Below are 21087 nucleotides of genomic sequence, written 5' to 3'. Positions count from 1 at the left end.
ATAAAAACATACCATAGGAATATTAGCTTCCATTTCTGATCTTCCGAATGGTGGACTTATAATTTGTGTCTTTGCTCAGACTCTGATAGCAGGGCTCTGTTTCAGTTGCTGATTAAATGTTTTAACCTTGAACACAGGGACTTTGCTCCTTATTTTCAGGAACCTGTAAAATCAATGATTTTCCAAGGTTTGTTTTTCACTTTAAAGATTAAGAAGTTAATGTGTCAGCTATCTGGAATTTTGTTTTCCTAAAAAAATTAGATTTTAGACTTTTAGTCTGAAGTAGTGTAACATACTGTAGGTAGTCTACAGTATGCCAGGCTGCTGGGTCACAGTACAAACTTGCACATTGTGTTGCCAGAATATGTGAATATTTGATCTCTAGTGGAGATCCCTGTTTCCAAAGATATTAAATATGCCAGACAGATTTTCAGGAAATATATTTTTTAGTGGCTGTATTCACGGCACACCACCCACTGTAATTACGACGGGGTTTGCGCAGGACTAAGTTAAAGGATCAAGGAAATGTATCTATCATTACACAACACAAGGTTGTACAATGAAAGGAAAGTTTGCAGTCCTGTCATGCTACACAAAAAGAACAAGATAATTACATTTATAGAATAAGATAGAAAATAAAAAAGAAACAAACCAACATATACAGTTGTTTATATACATATATACATACACATATTCACCCAGGAAATATTTCTGCAGTACATCTTTTGAATTTGTAGCAACAAGATAGAGATGATAATAAGGTTTCATCTTCACATAAAAAGAAACAGTGTCTATCCACGTAGTCTTTGTTTGAGCACCAAGCATCATCGATGTAAACACAGAGCTTCCTCCTGTCCTGCCTTCTGTTGGCTCTGAAAACAATCCGCCTGTTGAGTGTTGGTCTCTGTAACAACTCAGTTTCTGATTTCCCGTTGTTTGGCCAGCCTAATCCCCATTCTGTCCAGACCAGACTTTAGCCAGGAGCAGCCTTCAGTCCAAGCATGGTCCTCTTCCTCTCCTCTTGGGGTGACCAACTGGGCTTGTCTGGCTCATTTGCCTGGGTGGATTGTGTCAAGGTCCGCTGCTCTTTAATCCAAACCCCACCCTTCCTTTTCCAATGACTGCAGGCTACTTTTGTCATTGATAATATGTGTTTCAGCAAGAAAGCCAAAAACTGATTAAAACAAAAACAGAAATGTTTAAAGGAGCTAGCCTATCATCCACAGCATCTGAATGTGCAGCCATTGCACACAAAATCTCCTGATCCAGTCGATTTGAGCAATTTTGGCTAAGCCCTTAAAAATCAGAAATCAAACCCCATCAGACAACATTCAATTATATTTTCAGCAATTAAGCCCCCAAAAAATAGAGATTGAAACAAAAATGCAGCAAGTTTGTATTAGTACAAATTTTTTCCACCCAACTTCCAAATGGGATATTCAGTTTAATTTATTTGAGGCTCTGGTATTAAAGCCTTCTCCATCAACTATAAATAACCAAAACCAAAACAGTACATTGCAGCTAAGCATAAATGTATATTACAGCCTATTATAATAGTCCATTTAGATGCAACAACTGTGCTGATGAACTTTAAAGTTAAACTGCAACAACCCAGAATTTGGATTGACAAGATGATAGCTTCTTCTTCTTCAGCTGGCCGATAGTGAGTCTCTAGCACATTCTGTCTGTCTGTAAGTTGAAACAGTGTAGACAGGAAGAGGCAGAATTCTTTCACTTCTGGCAGTGTGGTAACCTCATATTTCTGCAGCTCGGTTAACCACACACTTTCCACATATTCTGAGTCTCGACATCATCACAGATTAACTCATTCTCTGTCCATATCAGACTGTCCATGGAATTTTGCGCACTCTGAATCACTGTGTTGCTTAATTAAATATGCACTGTCAAATGACGAAGACATATCAGCTGCTGGCTCGTGAACAAAGGATAGTTATGAGGCGAGCTTCCGATTTTAGTAAATATTTATTAACAGACAGAGACCTCAGCACTGGAAGTGAAAAATGTCACTTCAAGTGAAACAGGGACTATATTATGAGTATATATAAGCAAGATAAAGGTTGTCCACACATATACTATATGCGCAGTAGGCGATATGGTACATGTGTTGACACACACAGAGGGGAGAGGCTTACTCCTGCCTCCTTGTACAGTACACACCTATATTAAGGGCATGACGCACACAGGACTAGCATTACAGCAACACTGCTTTCACACATGTTCAGCCACTGTCACGAGAGAGTAGTCAGACAGCTGCTGAGCTTTGACAGCTGATCAGCTAACATGTCAGAGAGACTGAAAGGCAACATTCTAGTCACTGGGACAAACAGAGGCATTGGTTTGGAGCTGGTGAAACAACTGGCAGAGAAGACAGGAGAGGAGTCTCACATCTACGCCTGCTGCAGAGAGCCAGAGGGAGTCAGGGCTGAGGTGAGGCCGTCACACGTGAATACTTGAAGGAATCTATTGTAACACACACACACACACACACACACACACACACACACACACACACACACACACACACACACACACACACACACACACACACACACACACTCCTATACACTTAAATAAATGCATGGTTGCAAGATAAAACTTTTAGTAGAAATAATTATTGGAGCAAGTTCATTTTTAGGCCTAAACAACTTAAAAACTTGCTACCAATTATTAAGTAAGTGGTCATACATGGGGTTGTAGACGGAAAGCTAATTCCCCTAATTCAGTGTAGCACATTTGTTGAACATAGTTTCCTTACAAGTTGCCAAAACTTTTTGTTGATTGTTAATTAATAAGATTGACTTAAAAATAAGAAGTGCTGAGATATTTTTTAATGTGCTGTTGTTTGAATGTATCCACTTAAACCCATATTTATTGAATTAAGGTGTTTAAAATTCAAACAATTTACATGTTTACAATTTACATAATCATGTTACCTTTGTTACATATACTTCTCTTTGTTACAACAGTTTTATGATGCTTACTTAGAGTAAAATACTGTGTTTCCTAAGTCTAATATAGCACTCACAAGCCCTGTTACTCATCCAATCAAGAACAAATATAGTTCTATTTCTGACAGCTTGAGTGAGACAATTTTAACCTACAGAGTTGTGTATTGAACTTTGGCTTTGGCTCAGATGACTGATAGAATGGAGCTTTTGATATATAAACTTTCTGGCTTTACAGTTTTTTGACCAAGGAAAAACAAATGTCTTCAGTGAACATTTTGAGTGTTACGAGGTGCCTCAAAGACGCTGTCTAGGATCATTATTATTATTTGCCAATTGTACCAGTAATTTACCATTTCTGCTGGAAATTCACTCTATTTCATTTCAATACTACTACATGGTTTTCCCAAAAAACATTTTGATGGAAACATTATATACTGGCGGCAAATTCTCTTTGGGAGACAAGCAGGACCATGGCAGGAGGCACGACCAGGATCCATGAGAACCTGTGAGACGAGAAAGCACAAGAACTCCGGGGAAGACGTGAAGTTAATAACATGCATGTGTACAGAAAGAGAGGGCGAGGAAAAGAGAAGCTCAGTGCATTATGGGAAATCCCCCGGCAGTCTAGGCCTATAACTAAGGGAAGGTTCAGGACTCACCTGATCCAGCCCTAACTATAAGCTTTATCAAAGAGGAATGTCTTAAGCCTACTCTTGAATGTGGAGAGGGTGTCTGCCTCCCGAACCACAACTGGAAGCTGGTTCCACAGGAGAGGAGCTTGGTAACTGAAGGCTCTGGCTCCTGTTCTACTTTTAGAGACTATAAGTGTGAAAACCATCGGCAGAAATGTGGTAGCAAACAAAATACAAACTACCATGACGTGAGTGAATGAGCAGTGTATTTCTTTCCAGTCTCTGTCTGTCTCTGTCCATCCATTCTTCCGTTATCCCTTATCTTTCATTCAATCTCCATGTTTCCTTTCTTCTTTCTGTTTTCTTCAGGCCCTGAGAGACCTTGCCACTCAGTATCCTGGAAAGATCACTATAATCAAACTAGGTAAACACAACACACACTCATAAGTACATACTTACACTTACAGAATTGAAATGTTACAAAGCCAGATGTGTAACACAGGATGATCACAGGATCATGCAAGAATCCATCTGCAGTGTCCTATGCAGAACTACTGGTTGCTACAGAACGAGTTACGGGCGTATTTGAAGCTAAAGGTATGTGGCACAAAAGTTCTTATTCGAGAACAACAATGGCAGCTGCTAAAGATGTTGGCGTAGATGCTGTGAGCATCAGTCATATCAGAACTGGAGAGTGCAGTATTTTTCTCACTAAAGCTAGATAATTTTACTTTACAGTGGACAAAATAAGAAGCTGGTTATGTCACCTAATTTAGGGTTCATTTCCAGATACTTTCAACACTGGTCATACCACAGAGATGACACATTTTTTATAGGGGAAGAAAGGGCAGTACCTTCCAGAAGAGTATGGTCTAGACCTGCTCTATTTGAGTGTCTATCTAAGTGTCCTGAGATAATTTTCTTTATGAATTCGTGCTATACAAATAAAACTGAATTGAAATGAAGAGGACTGGTCGTCTCCATCACCCATCCTCACTTGTGACTCTTAGTATTTAAAGGTTCCATATGTAAGGTTCTCAAGGATTTTCTTTATTATTTTTATGTATGAAACATGTTTTATTCCCAATGAGTGAATGGGTTGTAACATAATAAAATTAATTGCTAAATGGACTGTACTACTGCCTTTCTAGTCTTCCAACCACTCAAAGTGCTTTTACACTACATGCCACATTCACCCATTCACACACATTCATACAGTGATGGCAAGCACTCATCACAAACAGAAACTAACTCATTCATACACATTCACACAAATGATACTTGTTAATGTTGGTAGATTTTTTGACAATGAAAAAATAACAGCCATTAAAGGTGTGCATTTAGTAGCATCTAGCGTCTTCACCCTCTCCTTCCAAGAGTGTGATAGTGGCTGTGAAACTCGCGAAAAAACGCGAACTGCCCTACCTAGAGCCAGTGTTTGGTTTGTCTGTTCTGGGCTACAGTAGAAACATGGCGGTTCAACATGGTGAACTCCATGGAAGGCAACCAGCAGCATCTGTAGATAAAAATGGTAACAAAGACATAATGATTCCTATATTCTACAGACACGTCAGATGAGGACAGTATCTCAGGTGCCGTCCGAGCTGTGAGCAAGCAGATCGGGGCTGCTGGGTTGAACCTCCTCATCAACAACGCTGCGATCAACAAACCGGCCTTGCCTGGGTCGTTGGCTGCCACTGGTAAAAAGGACATGATGGAAGTATACGAAACCAATGTGGCCGGACCATTTCTCCTTGTAAAGGTTGGTTTGTCTCACTCATCTCTGTGCTTATAGTGTGCACTAAATTACAGTATAATAAATATAATTTACTAATCAGCTATCGCCTCCCTCTCTTCAGATGTTTCTTCCACTCCTCCAGAGAGCAGCAGAGAGGGACACACCTGAAAAGGACAAGGGTATATATCTGTTCTTTCGTATCACGATAGAATTCCAATGGCAGATACAGGCATTGAGGCTGTGGCTCAGAGGCAGAGCGGGTCGTTCCTTAATTGGAAGGTTGTGGGTTCGATCCCCGGCTCCTGGTGCCACATGTCGAAGTATCTTTGAGCAAGATACTGAACCCCAAATTGCTCCCGATGTCGTGCATGTGAATGAGTATGAATGTTAGTTTCTGTTTGATGGACTTTGCCATCACTGAGTGAATGTGTGTGAAAGGGTGAATGTGGCACATAGTGTAAAAGCGCTTTGAGTGGTCGGAAGGCTAGAAAGGCGCTATACAAGTACAGGTCCATTTACCAAAATGTTAGAGAATCAATAATCACTTACAGTTTCATGCTCTATTGCGCTGTGCTTTTGTACTTCATGCTCTACACCTGCTGTCACATTTTCCGTGATTTCCTGGTAACCTAGTAACAAAAACACAATGAATCTGGGGTCCCCAGTTAGCTCAGTGGATAGAGCTGGCGACCCATGTACTAAGGCTGAGTTCTTGCTGCAACGGCCCAGGTTTCAAATCCGACGTGCAGCCTTTTGCTGTGTGTCATCCCCTCTCTCTCTCTACCCCCCTTCCTGTCTATCTTCAGCTGTATCTATCAAATAAAGGTCCAAAAAAACCCCAAAACACAATGAATCTTATTTTCAGGTGATTATACACTAAAGAAAACATACATACCTATGAATATTATATTTCATTTCTGACAACATATCCTTCTAAATGTCACACACTGGACCTTTAACAGACAGACAAAAGTCTTGTCAGAAGAACTAGCATCAACAGCAAACATGTTCAGGCTTTAATTCAATTCAATTCAAATTTAAAGGGACAGTTCACCCCTCAAAAAGTACTGTTGTAATGTACATGTTCTTCCTCTGACCTGTGGTGCCATTTATCCATATAGATTGTTTGACTGTGAGTTGTTGGGTTTTGGAGAGATCGATAGAGATGTCTGCCTTCTCTCTGATATAATGGAACCAGGTGACACTCAGCTTGTGGTGCTCAAAGCGCCAAAAAATAAATTTGAAAAAGCATGAATTGTTATGGTTTACACACGATGCACATACATGTACAAAAATTATTTGTATCACATGCCAATTACCAGTATTGCATTATAGTAGTTATTACTGGTATTCCTATTTCATGAGACAAGTTTCTTTGTCTCTCTGTGTCTCTCAGGTGATAAAATGTCATGCAGGAGATCAGCCATCATCAATATCTCCACACTCATCTCATCCATAGAGAAATGTCCAGAAACCTTCCATATGGCACAGATGTATCCTTATAGGACCAGCAAGGTACCGTTGACTTACAAAACCTGAATTTGATAGGCCTAGTATATTATTTAGGAAGAATTTAAAAAACTAGCACTGTTGTTCTATTTGTAATCTGCATGAAATTTCTCTGGAAGACTCAAAGCTCTATAATTTGGTTTTAGGATCATACCCATATGGAGGCCCCAAAACGCCAGAGAAACAAAGTTCAGTATCAAAGTCGTTATGGTTGAAACTCTAAATAAGACCCTATTTTTCCTATCCTCTAAACATATTTACTTGGTGTGTCCTCATTATTTTAAGGCTGGTATTATTGTTTATTTTTTGTCACCAAATCCCATGAAAAGACCAAAAGTGCTAAGTTGTCTCACCTCCAAGCCCATTGGCCCCCTAATGAAGACGTAAATCTTTAAAAAATACCTCACTATATATTAGATTTTTCTCAAAGGCTCAGTAATTTCAGCTGCTCACTGTAGTTTTTATCAAATGTTATTCAGACAGGAGGAAATAGTGCATTTGTTGGGGACTATTTTCAGCAGTGGATTGATCAGTGGGTTGCTGTGTCTCAGAGGAAGAGCGGGTCATCCTCTAATCGGAAGGTTGTTGCTCCCTATGCTGTGCCTCAGTGTGTGAATGTGTGTGAAAGAGTGAATGTGGCACGTAGTGTAAAAGCGCTTTGAGTGGTCGGAAGACTAGAAAGGCACTATACAAGTACAGGTCCATTTACCATTTACCATCTACATTTGGTGCAGCAAGACAATGATGTGGGACTGAGTCAAAATAAACTACAGTGTGTGGACGACAATAGAGCTCTATGGCATAGAGGACTGAGATATGTCAGGCTTTTATACAAACACAGTACTTGGTCGTAGGATTAATTGGTTTGGCTCTGCACACAGGATGTGTTGACAACAAAAATATAGAATATCACCAGACTTGTACATTTGCCAAGTAAAGTACCAAATACATCTTTTAGGATGGAAATATTTGCATCCATCATGTGCTGCTGAAATTGAGTTTTTGAGAAAATAAACTATGAGAAGAAAATTCTGGAAATTTGCACAAAATCAGAAAATCAGATGAAAGCTTAAAGAAATCAGCTAAGATTAAAAACCATTTTTAAAAAAAAAACAGACTCAAATGTTGGATTTTTTTAAAAAAAAATTTCAAATTAGTATGTAAATAGAAACGTACTTAGAATTAAAGGGGAACTTCGGCAGATTTTTACCCTAGTCTTGATCACTAGAGGTCACCGAGTACTGTCTATAGGAAAAAGAACGACCAGAATTGGTTCTAGCAAACTAGAGATCCAGCAGCTAATGGCCAGAGCTCCTAGTTAGTTATAATACACTTCTTGGGGGCATATCCTAAAGAGTGCCTTTTGCTCCTCTTAACAGACACAAAATGCAATTAAAATGTCTCTGCAACATGATCAGGGCCCTTACGTGACAACAACATGCCTTTTCAACTCATACGTTGTGCAGATACCGTACAAACATTACTGTCGCCTACCTGTTTTTACACCGCTCGCTTCACCGAAAGCCCAGAATAATCGATCACGGAGATAATGCCTTCACGACGGAAAAAAGTTTATTTCCCCCTTAAAAATGTCCATGTCTTCACACACTACTCTCCGATTTGCACACTTCCTGCAACAATTTCTTCTTCTGCGTTTACCTGCAACAAGTGAAAGTGACTCGCGCTGAAGTCCCGTGGGATAAACGCAGAAGAAGAAGAGATTGTTGATCGGAGGTGTTTACAGGGGAAGAAGCTTGGAGTAAGAATAACGTGTGTTGATCTACTGTGTAGAAGAAATGGTTTGCGTTTGTGCCTTTCCAAATGGTGGCAACAGAATGAGAAGGTACAAGTGCCTACACTTTCATCGTCTACCTTTCCATGACCATGAGATACTGCAGTTGTGGCCAGTTGTTCTTCAGCTGGATGTGCAAACTCCCATACAAGTTCTATGTGATCACAGAGATAATGCCTTCGCAACGAAAAAAAGTTTATTTCCCCTCAAAAATGTGTTGCTGCACATCCCTTCTCAAGCCGTGTCTGCCAAAACGCAGCTAAATGAAGTTATGAATATAACATTACCTCCACAGTGGTTGCAGCAGTCTTCATCCTCGGAATGGCATTTCTCTTCAGCCGGCCCCGCTGTGTTGTGTCTCTGTAGTCATCCTCCTCAAAATGTTCGCTGCAAATGCGGTGATCATTTTCGCATAGTACTTGTATGGGAGTTTGCACATCCAGCTGTACAACCATTTCTTCTCCACAGTAGATCAACACACGTTATTCTTACTCCAAGCTTCTTCACTTGTAAACACCTCCGATCTCCACTCATTTCTTCTTCTGCGTTTACCTGCAACAAGAAATCCCACGGGACTTCAGCGCCAGAGCAGTCCCGAGGATTTCACTTGTTGCAGGGAAACGTAGAAGAAGAGATTGTTGCAGGAAGTGCAATCGACAGTACTCGGTGACCTCTAGTGATCAAGACTAGGGTGAAAATCTGCCGAAGTTCCCCTTTAAGGAAAAAGTCTTCACAATGGAGCTTTTATTTAGGTGAAAATTTTCACAACATCCAGTTTTTAATTGCGCCATCAGTTGGATTCTTCAAAATGCTGTCGGGCCAAACATGCAACAAAGGCTTTTGGTATGGTGGACACTATGTTCTAGTTACAATGACGTGTGTCTGCACATGGCCCACCCACACAGGTGTGTTCTCTACTTAATGTACTGCACTGGCATCTTCCTGTCTTTCCTGTTAGTTCTGTTGCACCTGTTAGGGCAAGACAACCTCCCTATTTATCATTCTTATCTCCTCGCATTACCTCCAACCTGAGCAGAGGTTAAATAAAAAAGTGAAATTACTCATGTAAGTGTTCAGACTCTTGAAGATAAGATAAGATAAGATGTTCCTCTATTGATCCCCTGTGGGAGAAAATCGAGTTTGACACAGCAGCTTTGTCTGTTTACATCTGTAGATTTCTCCTACAGATATCATTAGATAATGCCTATTTTGCATATTTAAATATAACATTTCCAAAAACTTGCAATAAAAGAAATTATGTAATGTAAGTAATCAACTGGGGAGGTTTCATGGTGATATCATTTAGTTAAATTATTTTCCCTATTCACCTGTAGTGTCTTGAAATGTATGGAATTTCACAAAACATCTTTATAGTCCGTTTTCTCTAAGTTAATATTTTCTCACACAGAAATCTCCACTTCAGTAGCACTTACATTTACATACACAAAACCTTCCTGTTTTATTTGTAGGATTTATTTACCCTGTTTTCTATAACATATATATAAAATATGAAATATTGTAGATTATGCTAAAGTATATTAAATTGGGTGTCATTTTTAAATTGCTGGTTTTTTGAACAACAAAGCTTCTGTCCTTTTCGGCTGTTGGTCACCAGGCAGCCCTGAACATGCTGACACGCTGTCAAGCTGAGGAATTCAAGACACACAACATACTGGTGACCTCAATCCACCCTGGCTGGGTCCGCACTGAGATGGGAGGAGAAGAGGTGAGGTGGTTGAGAGGGTAGTGCTGTAGGCCTTTTAAATACATGACGCAAAAGGTCACACTTGTAATTTCAGAAGGTTTAAAGCACATTTGCTGAAACAAACAAACAAAGCCCATTTCACTTTTACTACTACTTTTAAGTAACATTTTCAATGCAGGGCTTTTACTTTACATATAAAATCTTAAAACTGCAGATAAAAACTTTTAATTTCAAGTATCTCGGCCTTCCAAGAACAAATATCTTCTTACGAAATGTTCCAGTTTCTATTAACATTCCTCTCTCTGGTGATTGTTGTCTCCCCCAGGCTCCTTTGACCACCCAGGACAGCGTAGTTGGCATGCTCAGTGTGATGTCATCACTCAGCAACAAAGACAGTGGGATGCTGCTGGACTGGCAGGGCAACATGATCCCCTGGTAGCAGTCACCATGACAACCTCACCAGACCCTCCAGACTAATGATTTTGCATATAAAGTATACAGTATACCAGGGAGATGCTGTAATCATTCCTCCTGTTCATACTGGCCATGAAGCAGGTCGTTCGTAGGGGTTCTCTAACTGATGGGAGACAAAATGCCTTGTTTTGTCAAAAATGTAGTTAGACAAATCACAGTTGTTTTAGTAGACATTTCTCTCTTTGTGTTCCATCAGAAAATAGGATACGTCCTGGTAGTTGCATATACAGTATGTTTGTTGCCTGGTCACAGCACCCAGCAATCAACCTACACACAACTGCCAGGAATAAGATTTGTCTAACTCAGACTGCAGAAGCCCTTCTATTTTATTTATCACACATTATCACATTTTATAGTGGCATTGCTTCATAGTGAGCATGGACAGGAGGGATGATTATAGACAAATAATCATTTTAACATACATATGAATATGTGACTATTCTGTGAAGTTAGAGGTAAAGGATGAGAGTATAGGATTCAGTGGCATCTAGTGGTGAAGTTTCAGATTGCTACTAACTGAATACTGTTCACTCTTCCAAGTGTGTAGGAGAAACTATGGTGCGAAAAATGTGAAAGGCCCTCTCTCGAGCCAGTGTTTGGTTTGTCCATTCTGCGCTACTGTAGAAACATGGCAGTTCAGAATGGTGTATTCTGTAGTGACCCGGTCCCTCTGTAGATAAAACTGCTCATACTAAGGTAACAAAAACGATTTTTGTTCTGTTGATCACTTCTTCTGTGTGAAGAGCTGATTGTTTAGTCTCATTCCTGAGGTCCCAGAACATCTTGTCTTTGATTGGTTGTTTTTTTCACAGATTATCTGTCTCATAGTGAGTCCATATAACAAACTTTGGTTACACACAGGTGTTCATGATGAGCCCTTGACATTTGGCACAAGATCAAACACCGGATGTGTTTATACTTTGGGGGATAGCCTGGGGCCCGAAACGCACTAACTTTACATTTTCAAAAGCCAGTACTGAATAATATGACATCTGCTAGTGCCTTTCAGGGTGGCAGTAGCTCAGGGTCGCTGGTTCAAATCCCACAGACCACAATATGGAGTGTGGACTGGTAGCTGGAGAGGTGCCAGTTTCCCCTCCTGTGCACTGCTGAGGTGCCCTTGAGCAAGCAACCTAACCCCAAGAAACTGCTCACAGGCGCCGCTAATGTGGCGAGCCCATCACTCCACCATCTCTCTCCGTTTGTATGTCCACAAGTGTGAAGTGTGTATTTCAGCCTGTGTGTGTGTGTGTGTAAGAATAAAAAAGATTGAAAAGAAGAATTTCCCCAATAAGGGATTAATAAATTATATATATATATATATATATTAATTATATTGTCTTCTTTCAATCATTTGGATCTCTTGTACACCGTCAGTGACCTTGCTTGAGCTTGAGGAGCTACACTTCTGAAAATATTGTGTATGTACCCTAAAAATGGTTTCACATCCAAGACATCTTTTAAGAAGCAAAAAACTATGCAAATCTGAAAATTCCGCAAAAATATTTTACAGAATTTATTTTTTGCACCTTTAATGTGAAACGTCCACTGTTAGTTACCAGCCATATTTCACTGAAAACATTCATTTCACACAAACCCACAATAAAATAAGTTGGGTCATATTTTTTAATTCCGTGAGTTTGCTTCTTCTTTTCCTTCTCTTTGCAATATAAATCAGATAACAACTTAAAAGCTTCCTAGCAGTGAGACTTAGGTTTCTCGCTATGTTGAGATAATCACTGGCACAAGGTTAGGAAATTAGGGTGATACACAGATACCTGTGCAGACTGACTTTTCACATCATGAATATTGAAAAAAAACACCATAAAAAAAAAAAAACACTGTGTCAGAGAAAAGAGGAAAAGCAGGTTTAATTTCATTTGTGGTTTTTAACCTTTTACACTCCTTTTCTCTAAAACATGCGTCTTACAAAACAACCTACGCATAGTTTTCCAAAAAAAGCAACTGAGATGGCACTGAGATCATCTTTAATAACTTTAACTGTTCAGTCAGGTGGACATCTTTTGGCAGCAGTGCTGCCTGCACTGGTGGATTGAAATCAGTGTGGTTCAACGTGTTGAGCCACAGGCCGTAACGCACCGCTCCAACACAGAGGCAACAGGGCAACATGTAGAACTGTCAGTTTGTCATTGAAGTTTAAAGATGGGTGTGTGCTCCAGTGTTTTTTTTTTGTTTTTTTTTGGGAAAGTGTGCCTTTGTCAGGGATGGAGAGGAGCAGAGAAGTACTACAACATACAGTCATACATATCATCTGGAATTTACACATCCATAACAATAATGATACAAGGATCAAGAATCAGAGCCATAATTATACGGTATAGCAATAATAATAACAACTGACACCTTTCTAAGTCCCGCCCCTTTTTGCTCTGTGCTCCAATAACAGTTGAGCAATCCTCAGTCAGAACCTCGATCAACTTCCTCCTTTCCTGTACTTAGATATGCTATATGCTAGGCTAATCTATGTTGAAAAGACAACCACACCTGATGGTTGAAAGATAAAAGATAGTTAATGTACATCAATTCATTTGTCAATTAACTAGCTAGCTTTTTGTGAACATTAGCTATCAGATGTAACTAGCTAGCTAATAATCATATATATTGACATCTTTAATTAGCTATGTTACCAAGAGTAGCTAACAAGCTAATTAACAATTGATGTAAACTCTATGACTCTTCTGTATGTCACTTTTATCTTTTAAGCATCTTCAAAATGAGGTTGTCTTTTTAACTTAGATTAGCCTAGCACATAGCCTAAGTACAGGAAATGATGAAGTTGAGGTTCTGACCGATGTTTGCTCCGCAGAGCAAAAAGGAGTGGGAATCAGGAAGGGTCAATTATTGATATTGTCTAAAAACTACACTTATGTTTTCATAGTTTCTTTCTTCTTCTTCTTCTTCTTCTTCTTCTTCTTCAAAAAAAAAGACCATATATTTATATTTATATACTGGAAGTTCTCAAGTCTTTTTTCTGGTTTTCTGACTAAATAGGTAACTTAAATATTTACAATGATTATTTTACAACCATTGGCCCAGCCCACTGAAGATGAATGTTCCTTTTAGCTTGTCTAGAATAAAAAGCGCACAGAGAAATAGAGGAATGGTCCTGGTGAAAGGCGAGGTAGGGAGGGAGCAGAGGATGGATGTGAGGTCAGCTTCCCCATTCCAAGACAGGGTCCTAGACCCCCAGGATCCAGGGCCACTGCACAGGGTTTCCCATGCTACATATCAGGAGCGCAAGGGAATGGAAAGCCTCACCCTGTCAAGGCATGCAGGGCCTCCAACCTCACACTGGAAGGGTGTACAGGGTTTCCTGCAGCATTCTGCAGGGCGTACAGGTTCGTCTGCCCCTTGTTACAGAGAGGATTTACTGCCCCGTGTTCCTGGGACTTCTCAGTTTGTGTCACTGTTTGGTTTGTTTTCTTCCTCCCCCCTCACCCCCCTACATCACCAGCAGCTGCCCCAACACCATCCTGAACTGCTGCGTGCACCCTGCCAGCTCTCTCACCCTCTCAGTCATCTCTCTGACAGCTCCAGGGGACGGATACTGAAGCGCCGCTGTCTTTGTACTGATCACGATGTCTTTGAGTTTTTCGCAGAGGGTGTTGCTGCTCTGGGCCACCCGGGCCCTCACGTCAGGGGACTTGGCCTGGCGAGACAGCGTGTCGCCAATGAATACCAACTTATGCGCGCTGAGGATGACAAACTTGCTGTGCGCCACAAAGATCTTGGGGGGCTGGTTGGAGTTGACAGAGGTGAAGAAGGCGTCGATGGCGTTGGTCACAGTTGTGACGTTCTGCTCACATTGCTCCTGGTAGAAGAGGAGGAGCTGCCGGTCCCCATGGCACAGTTTGGAGGAGGAGGGGCCTCCAGAGCCATTCTGGGCCAGCTGGTTGGCCAGAGGGTGGTGTGGGGACGGGACCCAGCCCGTCATGTCATTGTTGATTGGCCGGCTGACTTCCTGCTCTAGCCGCTCAAACTGTTTAATCTGGAAGAAAAGGAAGAGCAATGACACTTTTAAATCATTGTAGAGCTGTTGTAGAGTCATTGTAGACAAAAAAATTATCTGCAACAATTTACGATCGATTAATGGTTTTAAGTCATTATCATTCAAATCTGTTAACATTCTCTGCTTCCAGCTTATGAAATGTCTGGATTGGCTGCTTTTCTCTGGTTAGAGAAGGGTATCTCTGCAGACTGGAGACTTTGAAAGAGCGGGGTAACTGTCAATCATTTTTTAATTTGGTCAATTATAGTCCACTGTCAGCCAAAAACTAATTTCACCAGTACCCCGCCTGAATCAGCTGGAGGGTGAATACAGGATTTGGGTTAGGTTTAAGGGGGGTTGAGAGCTGGTCCTGGCATGGAGAATGTGCTGGAGGAATATCTTTAATTCAGAAAAACAGAACAACCTACGGTTCTAGGTACCTGTTGGTGTTCCAGTTGTGTCTTGTGTCTGATGATGTTGCCTTTCTCCAGCAGCTGTCTTTGGTTCTTCTCAAACTCTTCCTTTCCCTGACAGATCAACACACACACAGTTGTTACACCATGTGCACTCACTTAAATTATTTGTTTAACAGCAAACATCTGTGTGTGGATCAGTAGGAAAATCACAAGTAATAGACGGCTTTTCTCTCCCCCTAGCGGTGACCAACAGGAACTACAACAACACACATTTCTTGCTCAGACTTTTTGTTAAAAAGGGTGCTGACTCTTCACAGGCCCACGTATACTGTAGGTGTGTGTATATGTATCTTACCCAAACATTTTCCAAATTGAGTGTTTCCCTCTGCCATGTTCCCACATACACACAGGCCTCACACAGTGAGCTGAATTCATTCATTTAGGGTGCAGTTCTTATAGTTTATTGAAACAATTTGTAATGACACTATGCTTTTCCCCAATACTGTTTCCCTCTGTCTGAGCTGTTATCGCATTAACCCCAAGAAACTGCTCATTGGCGCCGCTAACGTGGCGAGCCCATCACTCCACCATCTCTCTCCCTGTTTGCATGTCCACAAGTGCATTTCAGCCTGTGTGTGTAAGAATTAAAAAAATATTTCCCCAATAGGGGATTAATAAAGTATATATCTTCTTCATATCCAGTCTACTCCGTGTGCAGCTGAGTAGAGTGACTGAAACTGCTGTTTGTATTGTCTATGTCTGTGAATTAAGGATTTATTTCCTCCAAATCAGAGATTGTGATTGTTGGAACAGTGGAAAGACTCACAAAGGTGGTTATGGTGAGTTTTATTTTGTTTCTGTCCACTTTGAATGAAGTTATGATGTTACGATGATATGTGAGGTAAAATTACAGTTTTTCTCTATGGAGTCTGGTGGAGAGTGATGGTGATATTACTGCTGTTTCTGGTTAAACTAAAGGTCTAGCTCTGTAGGGATCCTTTCCATAATGCTGTCAGACTCTTAGAATAACAATCTGAGCCTGTCAGTGGCAGAAACAATTCATTTAGTTCACACTGCTCCTCAACACACCACCTCCAGCATTAGGTGTGGTTCCATAATGGTAAAACACAGCCACAGGGTTTCTTATTAACTTGTGAGTCAATGAAATGGCCTAATACCTATATAAAAAATGTGTGTGTGTGTGTGTGTGTGTGTGTGTGTGTGTGTGTGTGTGATGTACCTGTAAATGTACGTAGTCGTAATCCTCCATCCAGCCTTCCTCTGTGGTCTCATACGGCCTGTCCTCACCTTCCTCTTCCTCTGCAGCTGTAAACTTTGGCGGGGAGGGGAGGGGCCGCGACTGAATGTTTACCTTCTCCCCTCCTTGATAGCTTCCACTTCCTGATCCTGTCATGTGACCACTGATCTCCCCTGGGATCGGAGGAAGCGGCAGCTGCTGCTGCTGCCGGTTGGTCCGTTTGAAGAGCAGGGAGGCGTTACCGTGTAGAAAGGATGCAAGCTGCTTGGCGTCGTCGGGGATGCCTCGTGCTGTCATGATTAGTCGATCTAAGTCATCCCCTCCCGGTGGCGGTGCCGTGAGCGCCGAATGCGACCAGGAAACAGCATCTAAGCTCTGACTGTGTCGAATCAAGCTCTGGAACACCTCCTCCATCTTCCCCACCTGACGGCCCAGTTTGGTTTGCAGAGAGCGGTCCGTGGCCTGGGCAGCGTTCGCCACAGCGCCCCGGGCAAATTCTAGGAAGTCTCGGACAGTGGCGCGCACCCGGTCAGCAGCTTGATGTATTGCCGCGAGGTTCCCTTCCAGGTGGGCGGGGCTTCTCCAGTTGCCTGTGATGAAGGACATCATGAGGGAAACGCTGGACTCAACCGCTTGCTGCAAGCGAGACAGACGCTCCATGGCCTGCTCCAGGTCCAAGATGAGGGGCTTCCCTGGAATGGAGCCAGAAGCCGGAAGTGAGGAGGAAGAGGGGGTGTCGCGGACAGGGACCATGTCTAAGGATGAAGCGGAGTGGTTGCTTCGTGTGCTTCCTGTGCTCGAGGCAGACAGCCGCTTAAAGGACATGGTCAGCTCCTCACTGGTGGACTGGGCATCGCGCACGACCTGGAACACACATATGATCATTAAAAGAGACTGTCTGTCTGAATGAAGGCAGGATGCACTTGATACACAGATACAAGATATACTTGTTTCTGAGGTCCGAACAAACACAATATACGAGGCAGCCATCATGCGAACGCGTAGTTAAAAGCAAGTATATGTCTGGCCTTGGTAGCACTTTCAACATGTCTCTTCCTTCCTCGTCCTTCCTGTGCTAAACTAGCAGTGTTCATTTCATCAATAAAATCTATGATATAAAGTATTTGTTAATGACCTTAGATGAAAACAAGACAAAACCTAAATAAAAAGCAACTTTGGAAATGAGTTAAATTTTTGTCAAGAATCAACAACTTAATGAAAGGGACAAGATTGAAGAGATAAATGAACGATACTGTACTATTTTTAAAGCAAAGTCTGCACACCAGACACTTCACAACATAAAAAAGGTAAGCAAACATTATTGTTACATTATCATATCAACAGTAAAGCCCTTGTTCTTGTCTCAAATTAAACCCAGACAGTAGAGAACGGATAGCTGCAGTAAAGACAGTGAGTCGGTCTGTAATTACAACTAGACTAAAAGTAGACCTGTCTTTACACTGGATGCACAGAGATGAAACATAACATCTGAATATTCCCTAGAATGTGGACTTCCCCTTTAACTGTCCTACCTGTGGTGGGACATCGTAGACATAGTGGTCTCTCCTTTCTCCTCCTTTCTCTTCCCGTTCCCGAGGGAAGTCATAGACATCCTGGGCGGGGTGACCTCCGGTCCGCAGGCTCGCCGGGATGTCATAGATCTCCTGGGGGTCCTGACTGACCCCGGCCCTGTCTCCGTGATAATGCTTGTCGGTCAGGATAGGGGGTGGGACGTCATACACGTCCTCCGGAATGGGCGGCTCGTCATCATCGTTGAGATTGTTGTGCAGGTACTGGGCAGGAGGGACAGGGACTTGTGGCTTGAGTTTGGCAAAGTGGGGCGGTACATCATAGGTCTCCTCTCTGATTGGCTGAGCATCAGGGACGTCTTTACTGACAGACGGAGGGAAGTCATAGACCTGAAGAGAGAGAAATATCCTCTATGACAAAGTGTTTTATTTTATTGTTTGTACTGTATGCTGTGTGTTTACAGCATAGTTACAGTTACAAATCCACAGTTTTAGTTTCCAAGTCTTCCCTGACATAGCAATGTAACGTGTGAATTTCCCTAGTGTGGGATCAATTAAGTCTATATTATCTTATCTTATCTGACAGATCAACACACCTATAATTTCTGAAACAATTTCAGCTTATTGTTTACTGATAGCTATCTCTTTGCTGTTATTTAAACCTGATCGGTCGTAATCACACTATTAAACTGGCTTTATTCTGTCATTTCTGTTCATATAATCATATTCAATTACATTTATTTTGTATAGCGCCAATTCATAACAAAATGTCCTTTTAAGAGGCAGAAACCTTGAGCAGACCCCGGCTCTAGGTGGGCGGCTGTCTGGTGATATGAGGTGCACACATGATTTGATTATCTAATATTTTGGTTAATGACCAAAATCCACTGAGGCTGATGTGAATACCATTAGGTCATCTTTGTGATGATATTTTGGTGCAGTGTTTTGCTGTTAATGTAACATTTTGCTATACATGCGTGAAACAACCTGATAAATGCCCTGTGCCTTACTGCATTTGTTAAATAAGAGCACACATTTTTTCATATTTGATTCAATGATGTGATGTGATATGGGATTTTCAGGTTTTTTTTCTGATATTAGGAAATTTCTCTTTTTTTGTAGTTGTCTACAATGGAAATAAGTCTTTATAGTTCTGTCCCTGAAAGTCCGATATGTTGCATTTTACAGCTATATGTTCAAAAGAATGTTCACAATAAACCAAACCAACTAAAGATTACCAACACAATCTTCAGATTGCCAGTATCTAGCAGTTATCTATTTCAACAAGATTGTTGAAATAGATAAAAGCACTGGAACTCCCAAATCCAAAGCCTTACCGTCTGCTGTGTATTCTTGTCTGCACTTGCTGGGGTGTCATATATATCTTGACCACTGGAGGGGCCCTTCACCACCATGGGAGGGGTGTCATACACCTGAACACAGAGCAATAGACAGAGATAAATAACATGTTATTAACACACATCACATTGGACAGACACACACACACACACACACACACACACACAAACAAACATCTGTCCGTGCAATGAAGTGCCATACACACAACATATAGGCCCATATCTTATACTAGACTCAGATTTAATTAGTAGTTGTTATGAAGTCCACCTGTCTGTGAAGGATAAAGGGCTCTGTAGGGTTCAGAAAGTTACATAAAGATCCTCTCCAGTCATGTATTAGGACACAAATACAAATAGTCTGCTAGGAACAAAAATGTGTCTGATATGTTTTTATGCAAAAAGTATAATTTCCATGTGAAATACTTAAAAAGTAATCTTCTACGTCATTAAGAATTTCAGAATCTGTGAATATGCAAAAGTTGTTCATTTCTAAAGTTTTCCTGCTGGACACAAGATGTCCATTCTCAGTGGATATACACTGGTAGGCTGCTTAAAGAAGTTGTACCCTTAATTGGCACTGTTTACTAGATATGATTAATCTTTCCTTATTGTCAGGATATGTACCACAGTCCTTTAAAGTAGCTGTAATTAAACCCCTTCTTAAAAAGCCCACTCTTGACCCAGGGGTTTTAGGCAACTATAGACCGATTTCTAACCTCCCCTTACTCTCTAAGATTCTGGAGAAAGTAGTCACCAAATAGTTGTGTGACTTTCTACATAGCAACAGCTTATTTGAGGATTTTCAGTCAGGATTTAGAGTTCATCACAGCACAAAGACAGCTCTGGTTAAAGTTAATAATGACCTTTGATTGCTTCTGACAATGGACTTGTCTCTGTACTTGTATTATATTAGATTAGCTGCATTTGACACCATTGACCATGATATTATTTTAAAAAGACTTGAGCATCAAATTGGCATTAAAGGAACCGCACTAAGCTGGTTTAGGTCATACTTATCAGATCGTTCTCAGTTTGTACACGTTAACGAATCTTCCATAAATACTACAGTTATTCATGGAGTTCCACAAGGTTCTGTACTTGGACCAATACTGTTTACTTTATATATGCTTCCTTTAGGCAACATTATTAGGAATCACTCCATTAACTTTCATTGCTATGCAGATGATACACAGTTATATCTATCGATCAAGCCCGATGAAATTACTCAATTATCTAAATAACAAACATGTCTTAAGGACATAAAATCCTGGATGAGATCATGTGGAGAGGGTATAGGAACCACAAGTAGCCCAGCATTCAGAGAATGCAGTGTTCTAGAGGGGTTATAGGGTACTATGAACTCTTTAAGATATGAAGGGGCCTGACCATGAAGAGCTTTATAGGTGAGGAGGAGGATTTTAAATTCTATTCTACATTTTACAGGGAGCCAGTGCAGAGAAGCTAGTACAGGAGAGATGTGATCTCTTTTCCTAGTTCCTGTCAGTACTCGTGCTGCAGCGTTCTGAATTAATTGGAGCGTTTTAATGGACTTATTGGGGCAACCTGATAACAAAGAGTTGCAGTAATCCAGCCTTGAAGTAACAAATGCATGGATTAGTTTTTCTGCATACGTCTGTGACAGGATGTGTCTAATTTTTGTAATATTACGTAAATTTTCATCATCATCAGTCACTACTA

At 41.0% G+C, this 21087-nt stretch overlaps 2 protein-coding genes across 6 annotated transcripts in view; one reads left to right on the top strand and one right to left on the bottom strand.

Annotated features, from left to right (window-relative positions):
• Positions 1-2195: 2195 nt before the first annotated feature.
• Positions 2196-12138, top strand: zgc:158868 (uncharacterized protein LOC791147 homolog). The gene is made up of 7 exons (XM_051383334.1): positions 2196-2448; positions 3971-4025; positions 5167-5363; positions 5461-5518; positions 6736-6854; positions 10256-10366; positions 10671-12138. Exons 1-7 carry the CDS (start codon positions 2302-2304, stop codon positions 10782-10784), a joined length of 801 nt encoding a protein of 266 aa, XP_051239294.1. The 5' UTR covers positions 2196-2301; the 3' UTR covers positions 10785-12138.
• Positions 12139-12665: 527 nt separating this feature from the next.
• bcar1 (BCAR1 scaffold protein, Cas family member) overlaps positions 12666-21087 on the bottom strand; it is a 105648-nt gene continuing 97226 nt past the window's right edge. For 4 of the 5 annotated variants that reach the window (XM_051383157.1, XM_051383153.1, XM_051383156.1 and 1 more), the window contains 5 exons: positions 19369-19464; positions 18035-18421; positions 16485-17366; positions 15257-15355; positions 12666-14828 (listed from right to left, as the gene is read on the bottom strand). In XM_051383157.1, the coding sequence (XP_051239117.1) occupies positions 14283-14828; positions 15257-15355; positions 16485-17366; positions 18035-18421; positions 19369-19464 (2010 nt within the window). In that variant the 3' untranslated portion in view covers positions 12666-14282. The remainder of the gene's footprint in view (positions 14829-15256; positions 15356-16484; positions 17367-18034; positions 18422-19368; positions 19465-21087) is intronic. The other variant, XM_051383154.1, reaches the window with a different exon arrangement.

The sequence above is a fragment of the Dicentrarchus labrax genome, unplaced genomic scaffold (genome assembly GCF_905237075.1).
Source record: "Dicentrarchus labrax unplaced genomic scaffold, dlabrax2021, whole genome shotgun sequence".
Classification (NCBI taxonomy): Eukaryota; Metazoa; Chordata; class Actinopteri; family Moronidae; genus Dicentrarchus; species Dicentrarchus labrax.
This window is presented reverse-complemented; position numbering and strand designations above follow the sequence as displayed.